The sequence below is a fragment of the Ursus americanus genome, chromosome 12 (genome assembly GCF_024610735.1).
Source record: "Ursus americanus isolate L20-20 chromosome 12, mUrsAme1.1.p, whole genome shotgun sequence".
Classification (NCBI taxonomy): domain Eukaryota; kingdom Metazoa; phylum Chordata; class Mammalia; order Carnivora; family Ursidae; genus Ursus; species Ursus americanus.
This window is the reverse complement of record NC_142138.1, coordinates 38,172,025-38,184,861: the sequence shown is the minus strand read 5'-3', so window position 1 is coordinate 38,184,861 and position 12,837 is coordinate 38,172,025. Positions and strand designations below refer to the sequence as shown.

The window sequence follows — 12,837 nt, the reverse complement described above, 5'->3', positions numbered from 1 at the left end:
ACTCCAACAACCCAAAGTTCCCTCCTTCAGGACCACTCAAGCCTCCATTTGCCTTCAAAACTACCATTCAACAATACCACTAAAACCTCCAGTATCACCCCTACAGTCCCACAGTGTGGATTGTTTAACTTAGGTAAATGATTAGCTGTGATGCCATCAAGGAGCCTTACCGGTTTAACGATTTTTCCTCCAGTGACTGTTAAAAAAACACACGGATTACAAGAACAAATGTAGGGAAATGACAAAAGTTTTAAAATCTTACAGAGTCATTATGCTTCTGGTGTCTGATCTGTAGTTCCAGAACTTTTCCCTTTCTTAAATGGAAATCCAGACGGTTTTATTCTCTTGAGGATCAACACTCCCTCTTGTTGTGCCCATCTCACAAATCTTGCCTTTAGCAAAAACCACATGGATTCTTTCTATCATTTAGCCCCTTTCCCCAGTGTAAGTATGTCATCTGGCCTGAAAATCCGATCAGGCTTTCTTTGACTCCATGGGCAGGTAACACCTCTAAGTACCTCCAAAAGAAGCTTCTTTCTCACAACCGGTAAGAAGATTGAACTAAACTCTCCCAATTTATTTCGGTGCTCCTTCCAGCACTACTTAATCCGTGGTGCCCCAACCAGGTTTCGAAATTTTCTTCCTCCCTTGCCTGCCCACCCATTCAAAATTCCCATTCCTTGACCAACTTGACCAACTTGCAAATGAGTGGTAACAGTTTAATGCCATGCATTGAGGAGTTAATACAAAGCAGCCTAAAGCAGAGAAACCATTTCTTTGAAGTCTCCTTTTCGCAGCAAGAAAAATATATGTCCTATGAAGTCTCCTTACACAGTGAGAAAAATACCTCGCAGACACGATGTGAAGATCAGGTGAAAGTGCCTAATGCCCAGTGTGTAATAATAATAATTTTTAAAAGTAACTGAAATAGATAAAAGATTGGTTTTCGTTTTTTGCATTTTTGTGTGTATTTTTTGGATCTTCTATTTCTGGGGATCGAACTTTTGGCCCAGTCTTTAGGGATACACACACACACTTTCTTAAAGAGAGAATCCTGTAGGATGCTGGGAATGGGAAACTGGCTCCTGTGGGCTGTTACTGACGGAACTGAAAGAATAAAAGTTCCCTCTTTCCTATCTGAAACCTCTCAGGATTGATTCCCTGTAACAATAGCCACCATATATGAGTTTATTTCAGTAACTACTGGCTTATTTCCATGCACGATTCCATTTAATCTTCACAATAACACTTAACACCACTGTCTCTAGTGCATAGGTGAAGAATGAAGCTTGCCGAGGCGTAGCATCAAGTGTTTCTTCCATTTTCATACAAGATTAATCGTTAATACTGACCAAGGTGGGTCTTAACCATTCCAAAACTGTCTGGGATTTGCTTCTCTTTGCTCCGCTCCGCAGCTCCACTCTTTACCGAGAAGTGCCCCGCACAGATGGGGGGCGGGGAAGGCCGGCAGAGGTTGCCTCCCCCGGGGAAGGGTTTGGCGAAGCCCCGCCCCGGAAGTGGGCTCACAGGGGCGTGGCTTCACGCCGATTCTTTCAGAGTCTCGGGGCCGGACTGCCGCAGAGCCGTAAAGGGCTCTAGGAGTCGTGAAGTGGCGAGGCGCGGAAGTGTTGCTTTACGACGATTTGAAGGAAAGGTGCAGGCCGGCGTTTGCTACTTGCGACTCTCGGCACCACACGTGGGCGAGTGTAGGTGTTCCGTCCCAGAATTCGTTCCTTTTGGCGTGGACAAGCCACACTGAAGGACAGAGTGGCAGCGGAGGCCAGGGGTCGTGAGCTGATGGATATTGCTGTTGATAATGAAGGGACATTGGGAGGAGGTCTGCAGAGTGGAGCTGAGGGGGCGCGGCTGAGGCTCGACTCCGGTAGGGAGAGAGTCGGGGGCACAGCAGGGACGGACCCTGGCAGCGTAGAAGTGGGGAATGGACTGGCAGGAATGGAGAAGACAGATGATAGAGAAGGAAGTGGACAAAAGGCAGATGAGATGCGAGTGGACATAACGGTTGTGAAACAAGAAGTTATGGACTGGTCGGAAATGGAAGACGGGATGCTGGATGGCCGGTGGGTAAAGCAGGAGGTGGAGGATGGGCCTGAGGTGAAAGAGGAGAAACCAGGCACTTTGGAGGTGAAGCAGGAGATGGAAAGTAGTTTTATGGTAAAAGAAGAGAAAGTGGATGAAGCAGAGGTAAAAGAAGAGAAAGTGAATGTGAAGGAAGAGGTAATGGACTGGCTAGATGTGAAGGAAGAGAAGAAGGATAACTTGGAGGTAAAAGAGGAGGTGTTTGTTGCTCAGAACATAAAAAAGGAGGAAATGATGGATGAAGTTTGTGTTAAAGAAGAGAAGTATTTCCCAAAGGAAGAAGTGATGGATGGTGATACAAAGGTGAAAGAAGAGCCTCAGATAAATCCCCCAGTGGGTTTCAAACGGAAACTGGCCATGTCAAGGTAGGACAGGGAGAAATTCATTGAGGGAATAAAGCTGTGGAGTCCTCTGTTGTCTGGATTGAAGGAAATCTAGCAGCCGGGTGTGGAATAATGAAGAATAAGTGCAAACTTGGGTCCCTGGAACCTGCGTGTTTGTGGTGGAGGGAGGGGGTAATTGGGAGGGCAGGATTTTGTCAAAGGACAACAAATTCAGTAAAAATGTGTCAGGCTGTTAGTGGCCAGTGGACAATGGCCAAGTACGGAAGTGATAATTCTGGGGACCAGAAAACCCTTGACCAGATTCTGGTTTGACTTAATATGCTCTTGACTCAGTATTCTTTTAAAGAGGATAGACATAAAGAAAAGTCTAATAAAATTAACAGTGACTACATGGATTAAGTTAAAATTAGACAAAAATGCACTTGAAGTCACCCATTCTCTATGGATAGTGTGAACCTTTATTGCTTTATATTTAATTTCTTTATAGTGTATGATCATGTGACAGCATAGGAAATAAAAGAGTGGTCAGATTCTTGGGATTCTTACTGTCTAGAACACAGTGGGCCAAATAGAAATGACTGTAGTTTGGTTGTCAGTATCCCAAGATCCTAGAAGAGCAATTGGAGATAGATGATGGGTAATAGCATTTCTGGATTATTTTAATGCTCATTTTAGGTTGGGTGTGGAGATGAAGAGAAAAGATGCAGCTGTTACTCTGTAAATTTGACTTGGTCTTATATTCTTTTTGTGGTATATGTGCGTTTAAGGTAAGTAAATTCATGGATTGATTGGACTTCTGGTTATATGCATGCGTACATGCGTGCGTGCACGTGAGCGCACGCATACACACACACACACACACACAATCTTTAGCAGACTGCCAGGAATTACAAGTTAAAATGTTAATGAATAATCTCATTTTCTGATTGCAGTAGAAAAAGAAGTCAAAAGTAAGATTTTTTTTTTAATTTAATAACATGTTTCCGTGAATTATGTAGTACTAACAACGTTGTAAATGTAGTTGTCATTTGGAGACAGTTTTCTAGAGGAGAATTTTCTAAGGATGTTTGAGAGCTATCAAATATTTTATCAGTTACTTACATATACTTTATTCATTGACTACATGATTGTGGTGAGTAATCGGACTCAGCATTAAAAATTTATAAATCAATAAATAGAATTAATATTTGATAACTTACTTATTAAGTTTCTTTTGGGTTTTTGTAGGTGTGAAACTTGTGGTACAGAAGAAGCAAAGTACAAATGTCCACGTTGTATGCGATATTCCTGCAGGTATGTATGTAATTTCCTACCTTACTACCTCTTTCTGTACCCGTCTTACCTCAGAGTATGAAAGTACCACCTCATTTGTCTCTTCAGTTTGCCCTGTGTAAAGAAACACAAAGCAGAACTGACCTGTAATGGAGTTCGAGATAAGACTGCATATGTTTCTATACAACAGTTTACTGAAATGAATCTCCTAAGTGGTAAGTCATCTTATGCATAACAGATTAATGCTTCATGGCCATTGGCATATGTCATTTATTTTTCTGTTTTGAAATTTTTAGATTATCGGTTTTTGGAAGATGTGGCAAGAACAGCAGACCACATTTCTAGAGATGCTTTCTTAAAAAGACCAATAAGCAATAAACGTGTAAGTATTTCTTTTCATCTCTTCCAGTTAAAATTCTTTTAGTCAGTTAGATCCATTTTTTTCACCTATTATTAAGTGGCTATTGTGAATCAGAGCTATTCCAGTTACCAGGGATACATCAGTGACCAAAACAAAGTTCTTTCTGTCCTGGAGCTTGTATTGTGTGGGGAGAGACAAGAGATGAGTAGAGGAACAAATATAATTTCATATAGAGTTAAGTGCATGTAGAAAATAAAACACAGGATATAAAAGAAAATGAAAATGGTGTTTGTTGGGAGGAGGTCATGAGTAATATGGTAGTCAGGAGAAGCTTCTTTGAGAGATGACATTTAAGCAGTGATCTGAATGATGAGGAAGAGGCAGCAATGTGAACCTTTGGAGGAAGACTATTCCAGGTAGTGACAAAAACATAAGTAAGACTGAGTTAGGAGTGAGGTTGGTATGTTTGAGGATTAAAATGGGGACACGGTGACTGAAGTATAGGTGAGTAAGGAGGAGAATGTAATGTTGAACATGAGGTTAGAGAAACTGGTGAGGGCTCCTAATATATTCTAAGTGAAAATAGAAGCCATGGGAGGGTTTTGAGCACATTTGCTTTTTGAAAGATCACTCTTGCTGCTTTCTGCAAAATGAGCTTTCACATACATATCTGAAAGAAAAATTATCATGCATCAGCATGTTTTTCTCAAGCTTAATTAAGCATAATTAAGATTTCTGCTTAAAAGACAAATTACTTTTTAAATTTTTTGTTTTTATCGTAAAGAATTGCATGCATATTAAAAAAGCATAAAATACAAATACACTGTTTAATGAATAATTATAAAGTGAACATCCAGTGTTCAACCCAGGTCCAGAATTAGAACATTACCAACTTCTCAAAAATTCCCTGCCATTCCCTTGTGCCATTCCTTGATCCATTTTTTCTTCTAAACAGTTTTCTAGTTTAGGACCATATCATTTATTTATCTATTCGGTTGTTCATGGATTCTGAGTTTTCTATTATAACATAGACTCCAGGTTTTTTGTAATAACAACAACAACTAAAACCTTAACAGCATTGCAGTGAGCACTTTTGTTTATGAATTGTGGTTTGTGTACACACCTGTTTTTTCTAGGGTCTATACCTGGGGATGGGATTACTCTTTTGTGGGGTATGCACGTATTCAGTTTTACTAGATGTAAGCAAAACATTTTCCAAAGTGGTTATACCAGTTTAGACTCCCAATATTGTGTGTACCTTTTGTCACATCCTCTCCAATACTTGATTTGATCAGAGTTTTAAAATTTTTTGTCAGTTTGATGGCTTTGTAATTTTATTGGGGTTTTTAATGTGCAGTTCTCTGATTTCCAGTGAGATTGAGCATCTTTCAAATATTTTACTGGCCATTTGGATTTCATTTTGTAGAATGCCTGGTCAAGTCTCTTGCTCATCTTTTTATTGGTCAACTTTCTTTTTCTTACTGGTTTGTAGGAATTCTTTGTATTTCTTAGATGCCTGTTGGTAGTTGGTTGTACGTGTTATAAATACTTTCTTCCATTCTGTGGCTTGTTTTTCACTATGTGTCTTTGCTGAACAGATGTTCTTAATCTTAATGTAGTCGAATTTATCATGTTTCCTTTATAATTAGTAGTTCTAAATGTTTATTAAAAAAACTCTTTCCTACTTTGAAGTTATGAAGCTATTCTCCCAGAGTTATTTTCTTTAAGCTTTATAGTGTTGCATCTCACAGTTATGTTTGTAAACTACCTGGGATTAATTTTTGTGTATCATGTGAAGCGGAGATCCCATTTAATTTTCCATATGGAAAATCCACTTTCTTAGCATCATTTATGGAAAAGTTCATCCTTTCCCTACTGCTCTGCGGGACTGCCTTGTCATCTATCAAGTATCCATATATGCTTGGGTCAGTTCCTGCCCTATCTATTCTATTCTGTTGGCGTACTTGTCTGTCCAATACCACACTCTCAGTTATAGTTTTTTACTGCAACTCACTATCTCAGTGTAATTCCTCAGACTTTGTCCATTTTCTGGAGCATGGCCATACTCTAGTATGGGTATGACTCTTTGTAATTCTATACAAATATGATGAATCAGCCAATTGATTGTACAGTCTCCTTTTCCTACCTGGGAATTTTAATTGGGGTTGCATTCATTTTATAGAGTAACTTGGGTGATTGGACTTCTTTACAGCATTAAATCTTGAAATCTCTGCATTTATTTAATATCTCCATAATTTTCTCTGTAGAGATCTTATATATTTTTTGTTAGATTTATTCCTAGGCACTTTAGAGGCGCCTGGGTGGCTCAGTCTGTTAAGTGTCCGACTCTTGATTTCCGCTTAGGTCATGATCTCAGGGTCCTGGGATCGAGCCCCATGTCAGGCTCTGCGCTCAGCATGGAGTCTGCTTCTCCCTCTCCCTCTGCTCCTCCCCTGCTCTCTTTCTCTGTTTCTCTCAAATAAATAAATAAATAAATAATTTTTAAAAGATTTTTTTACTAGGCACTTGATTTTTTCATGCTTTTTTAAATAGTATTTATTTTTAATCTGCTGGTATTTAGGAATGGTATTTTTATTGTTATTTATTTTATGGAATTATAATCTGCATTTTATAGAATTAAAATCTATACTTGTACCTTATCTGTTCCTTGAGATTTTCTCTTTAAACAATTCATCCCAATTTGTTTTTATCTTTCTATCCTTTTCTTCTCTTTTTCTTATTGGAATAGCTAGGACTTCCCATTCATTGTCAAGTACTAATGATGATAGTAGATATTTATGTTGTAAGTCCCACGTCCTCCCCTAGGTTTGATTTGCTAGATGGATTCACATGATTGAACAGAGTTATACTCATGGCTGAAATTTATTACAGTGAAAGAATGTAGAGCAAAATTAACAAAAAGAAAAGGAGCAAAGTCTGAAGGAATCCAGTTGCAAGCTTCCAAGAATCCTCTCCTGCTTGGAGTCACACAGTATACAGTTAATTCCTCTGTCACTGAGTTGTGATAGCACTTGTGAAGTATTGTCTACTAGGCAAGCTCATGAGAAATTCACTACCCAAGGTTTTTATTGGGGGCTGGTTGCAAAAGCATCCTCTGTCTGCCTAGCAAGTGCCAAATTCCAGGCTCCCAGAAGGAAAACAACCAAAACCATGTTGTGTATGCAAACAATTCAGGCACAGTGAACCACACTTACTGTTTTAGGAAAAGTCAGTGTAGAGAACCATTTACCAATCATTTAAATTTCCAGGCACTAGCCAGGGAACGACCTTGCAAGCAAAACCACCTAAAGATAACAGTCTAAGGCCTGCTATGTTAACTCTTCTGTACATCTTTGTTTTATAACTCCTGATTATAGAAGGAAAACTTCCAAGATTGTACCATGATGTTTGCTCTTAAATTTTTTCTAGATAGAATTTGATGTCTAGATTATGGAGGTTCTAGTCCTAGTTTGCTATCAGATTTTTCATGAATGGTGGTTATATTTTATCAAATGTTTTTCCTGTATTTGATTATTTCATTTGTGTTCTTTTAATCTATAATTTTCTAATATGAGTGCTCTTTTAATTGGTTTTCTATTTTAAGCTAAACTTGCATGGTATGTTATCATATCATGCTTTTTATTCTCTGCAGAATTCATTTGAATTATATGTGTCTTCACCTTATCCGTGTACTCATTTTGTATTTCTCTTCATGAGTGAGATTAACCTTTAATTTTCCTTTTTGATATTCTCAGGTTTCCATATCAAAATGATTCTAGTTTCATAAAATTATTTGGGAATATTCCCATTTCATTCTTAGATGCATTCACTAATATTGGAATTGCTTCTTCCTTGGGAGTTTGGTAAAATTATTCAGGAACCAGTGAGGGCTTAGAGTTTGGGTCACTGAGGTACATAGTCTTTACTATTTGTGGGATTCTGCAGGTTTTCTGTGTTTTCTTGAGTTAGTGTTACTAGATTATATTTTTCTAAGAATTTGTCCATATGACCTAAATTTTCAAATTTATTGGCGTAAAGTTCTTCATAAACCTCTCCCTTAAAGCTCTATAGGAGTTGTAGTCATTTCATTTGTAATATTGGTTATTTGTGTCTTTTTTTCCTTAGCTCAGTTGCTTTTATATGTTTTTTCTATTTTGTTAATGTGTCCTCTTGACTTTTGTTGTATTTTTTTCATGTTTAGCTTATTTGCACTGTGATCAGAGAACATACTCTTTAAGGTCATTCCTTTAAAATATATCAGTACTTGTGTTTGTGGCCCAGTATATGGTCAGGTTTTATAATGTTCTTTGTTTGCTTGAAGAAAAGAATATTCTGCAGTTGCTGAATATAGTACTCCATATACCCTTTTTAGGTCAGGTTTATTAATTATGTTGTTCAAATTGTTTATAATTACTGACTTTTTTTGTGTATGTGTTTCTTCTGTAAGTTTCAAAAAGAAGTATGTAACATTTTCCAGTAGATAAAATCAGTTTGATTTGTTTCCCCTTGTGGTTCAATTTGTTTTGCTTTATATGTTTTAAGGCTAAATTATTAAATGCATACCTCAGGAAGTATTTCTTTGTGTATTTATCCTTTGGCATCATGAGGTGACCCTTTTTGTCTCTAGCTTTTTGTGTACTTTGACTAATGCTTATGAAGTATTACTTATATCAGTTCTTTGCTTGGTAGTTCACAGTCTGTTTTTTTCCTTACTTACAGCCTCTCTGTGTCCTTATGTTCTGGATGTAGTTGGTTTCCAGTTCTTCTTCCATCTGATAGTCTGTAACTTTTAACTAAATCATTAAGTTCATTTACATTTTAATAAAATTATCTATATACTTGACTTTAAATGTATCACATCATTTTTGCTATTTGTACCAGTTTTTTTTTTCATCTTCATGTCTTTTGGCCAGTTTTGTTTTTTTTTTTTTTAGTCATTTGAATTTTTCTCTATCAGTTGAGAAGTTATACACACTTTTTCTATCCTTCTGTTGGTTAAGGTAGACGTTACAAAATACATGCTTAATTTGCCAGTATCTAAAGTTAAGTAGTATCTGAACCCTGTGCCTAAACAATGCAAAAGACCTTAGAACAGGAGTTGGCAAACTTTTTCTGTAAAGGGTCAAAGAGTCAATATTTTTTCCAGGCCATATGGTTTCTGTCACAACTACTCAGCTCGGCTGTTATATCAAGAAAGCAGTCATAAACAATATATAAACTAATGGGTGGGGCTAGCTTCCAACTGAATTTATAAAGATAAGCAGCAGGCAGATAACAGTTTACCAGCAGTTACCTTAAATTCCATTTAACCTTATTTGAGGGAGAGAGTGCGCACAAGCAGGGGCAGGAGCAGAGGGAGAGGAAGAAGCAAACTCCTCGTTGAGTGTGGAGCCGGACACTGGACTCTATCCCAGGACCCTGAGATCATGACCTGAGCCAAAGTCAGACACTTAACCAACTGAGCCATCCAGGCACCCCTTGAGTTTATATATCCCGCTTTCTTTGCTTTTTATTCCTTCTGTCATCACCTTCGATCTTACGTCTGAGAGATCACTTTTTTCCTGCTTCACGTACATCCTTTAGAATTTCCTTTAGAGTGGGTTTGCTCTTTGTCACCTCTTGGGTTCCTCTGTTGGGTTTTGTTTTTTTGGTTGTTGGAGGTTTTTTTTGTTTTTTTGTTTTTTAAATTTCTATTTATTTGCCGTTCTTCACTCTGAAATGATTTTTCTCTATGGAATTCTGGGTTTATAATTAGTGTTCTGGTGTCTTACGGCTTCCATTGTTATTATTTCAGTCACCTGGAGTTTTAAACTGCCTTTGATATCTTTTAATCTGCCTACATTTTTTTATCTTTGCTGTTCTGCATTTGTGCTGTAATATGAAAATGCAAATTTTTTTTTCATCTTAACTTGAGAATTGTTAGATTTCTTGAATCTGTGGCATATCTTCCATCAGTTCTGGGAAATTTCCAGCCCATTTCTATTAAAAGATTACCTCTGCCTTCTTCCTTTCCTTTTCTTCTAAAACTACCATTAAATGTGAGTTAAGCTTCTCCCCATATTTTATCTATCCTTTAACTTCTCTGATTTTTTAAATCTTTTTTGTCTCTGTAATGTATTCTGGAAATGTTCTAGTTTTATTTAGTTCTTTTAAAAATTTGCTGAGTCAGTTTTTATAGTTTCTTCACTGCACATAGTTTCAAACTGTTATATGTTTTTAAATTTTGCAGAGCTGTTCTACAGTCTGTGTACGATCCTTTTAGTGTCTGCATTTATGGGGAATTCTCAGCTACCTCTTTTTTCTCTTTTGGTTCTTGCTCACTGACCATTGTTTTCTTGCATTATTTATGCTTCTTTATTTTTTATTGAGTATTGCTTTTTTTTTCTTAAATTATTTGTGAGAACTTTTTGAAGAGTAGAACGCAGGCCTTTTTTTATCTGCCAAGTATCTGGGAATATTGCAAATCTGGACCTATCTTATACCAAGTTGAAAGTTTAAGATTCCCTTGACCACACAAAGCAAGGGAGATCATTTCAAATTTCAGCAAGAACTGGCCTTTGGCTACAGCTTCTAATGAATTGTTTTTCCTTTTTCCCCTCTGTTCCAGTCATTCCAATATAAATTTCCTTGCATGTTCTGGGGACAGGGTTTATTTCTGGTTCACTCTTATTATTATTAGGCATATTATGTGACTGAGATTCACTTGAGGTGGGGTTCCTAGAATATTACAGGGTCTGAACTCTGACCCTGTTGCTGAAAGGCTGTTGAAAGGGAAAGCCTATATTTGCCAGAATTTGCAAACGTGGCTTCATTGCTTTGCTTACCTCTCTTGAGTTTCCACTTCTCACTAAATAATAGCCTGTATTTTCCTGGTTTTGTTTTCACTTCTTCAGTGCTTTTAAGGTGATTTTAAAATATTATTTTATTACATATATTTATTTCCCCCGCTATCTGTAATTCTTAGATGTTTTCAGTGGGTGGGTTGGTCCTTATAATCATTGCTATTACTGAAACCAAAGTCCCATGAGTTATAATAGATTATTTCCCTTCTTAACAAATGATAACTGACTCTCCCTTTCCCTTGGCTTATGATTTAATTATCTAACTCTTTGGATCGCAAATTCTAGATTCCCATTCACTGACCCCAAAACTTGCGTTTATACTTTGCCATTTGAGTGATCAAGGAAAAAGTCTTGTGATATTACTTCCTTCACTACTCTCTGGAGTTGACTAGTTCAGCTCAACCAACCCAGATGGTCAGTGGGGTTAACACGTGTCGGAGCCAGATTGATTATTCACATACCCATTTTGTATAGTCTATAGCAGTGGTTACTTTAAGTTGGGCCTTGTACTAGGCAATGCCATGGTTCTTCCCCTGAGTGAACTACCTGTCTAGTAATCAAAGCAGACATGTATACAGCTAAGTATGGTATAAAACCTTCAGTAAAAGAAAAGGAACTGTACAGGTAGCCCCTATGAATTGCCAGATTACCTACATTTTTAAAAATCCCATTAAATCCTCCTTTTGGCTTATAGAATGTATGGTTAAAAATACAGGTTCTAAAATTAGATATACCTGAGTTTAGTACAGGCTCTGTCTGTCAGAAATAGCTGTATAATGTTGGCATCTCATTAACTTTTGTTCCTAGATTGGGGATAGTAATTGTACCTATCTGATAGTATTGTGAGGATTAAATGAGATATTGCTGTTTAGTGCATTTTGTGAAACAAAAGTACCCAATAAATCTCAACTATTATATTTTGAACATTGTTTTATTCACTTCTGAAATTTAAGGCATTTTAAAATTAATTTGACTATTTATTTATTTTTGGTTATTAGATGTACTTTATGAAAAATCGTGCCAGAAGACAAGGTATTAACTTAAAGCTTCTACCTAATGGATTCACCAAGAGAAAAGAAAATTCAACATTTTTTGATAAGAAGTAAGTTTCTAACTTCATTCGTAGTACATTGGGTATTCTCATTTGATCAGGAACATCTTTTAAGGTTTCGTTTACTATAGAGCATTGTTACCCAAAGTGCAGTCTGTAAGCTTTTTGTTATTGGTTTATAGTATATGAGAATACCCGTTTAAACACCTCACTCCCACTGAGTTTAATCTTTAAAAAAATGTTGCTAACTTGAAAGGTTGAAATGACTTTTTTTAAAATTTGCTTTTTATTTAATTGCTACTGAGATATGGAATATTTGACTACATATTTCGGAGTGATATCTTTAAAGTTCAAGCGTAAAGTTTGACTTAATCCAATCTGTTGTGGTAAGTTGATCTTTCATTCATAGGACCATTTGAGGGGTCAGTTCAGTGAAAAAAATAATTCAAAATCTGTGTAATTAAATTTTTCCATTTGTTTGTTGTTAAATTGCCCATTATTATTTTTAAACGAAAATGGTTTTGCTACTAACTGAGTTTAAAATGTCTGTATTCAGATGTTAGATGAATAAAGCACTGAGGTGAGTTCCCAGTTAGATGGAAGCCATACTGAATATTGAGAATATTGCTGGTTAGTTAATTGATAATCAGCCTGGAAACCTCTTTAGTGTGTCCCAATATTTTGTTCATTCTTGTTCAGCATTTTCATCAGTGATTTAGATCATGATTATTCATCTTGGCCCTGCTGACGTTTTGAGCCAGAGAATTCTTTGTTGTAGGGGGCTATTTTGTGCATTTTAGGATGTGGCCTCTACCCACCAGGTGTTGGTAACACACATACACACACACCCCTACCCAACCCATCTCTCTT

At 36.9% G+C, this 12,837-nt stretch overlaps 1 protein-coding gene across 4 annotated transcripts in view; it reads left to right on the top strand.

The window, feature by feature from the left end:
- The first annotated feature begins 1,604 nt into the window (after positions 1–1,604).
- ZNHIT6 (zinc finger HIT-type containing 6) overlaps positions 1,605–12,837 on the top strand; it is a 79,077-nt gene continuing 67,844 nt past the window's right edge. For 3 of the 4 annotated variants that reach the window (XR_015726292.1, XR_015726291.1, XM_087866073.1), the window contains exons 1-5: positions 1,605–2,462; positions 3,669–3,734; positions 3,822–3,928; positions 4,010–4,095; positions 11,915–12,018. Coding sequence is in view for 2 of the 4 variants with exons in the window: in XM_087866073.1 (XP_087722199.1) it covers positions 1,798–2,462; positions 3,669–3,734; positions 3,822–3,928; positions 4,010–4,095; positions 11,915–12,018 (1,028 nt within the window). In the remaining 2 variants the exon portion in view is untranslated. The remainder of the gene's footprint in view (positions 2,463–3,668; positions 3,735–3,821; positions 3,929–4,009; positions 4,096–11,914; positions 12,019–12,837) is intronic. The other variant, XM_045801866.2, reaches the window with a different exon arrangement.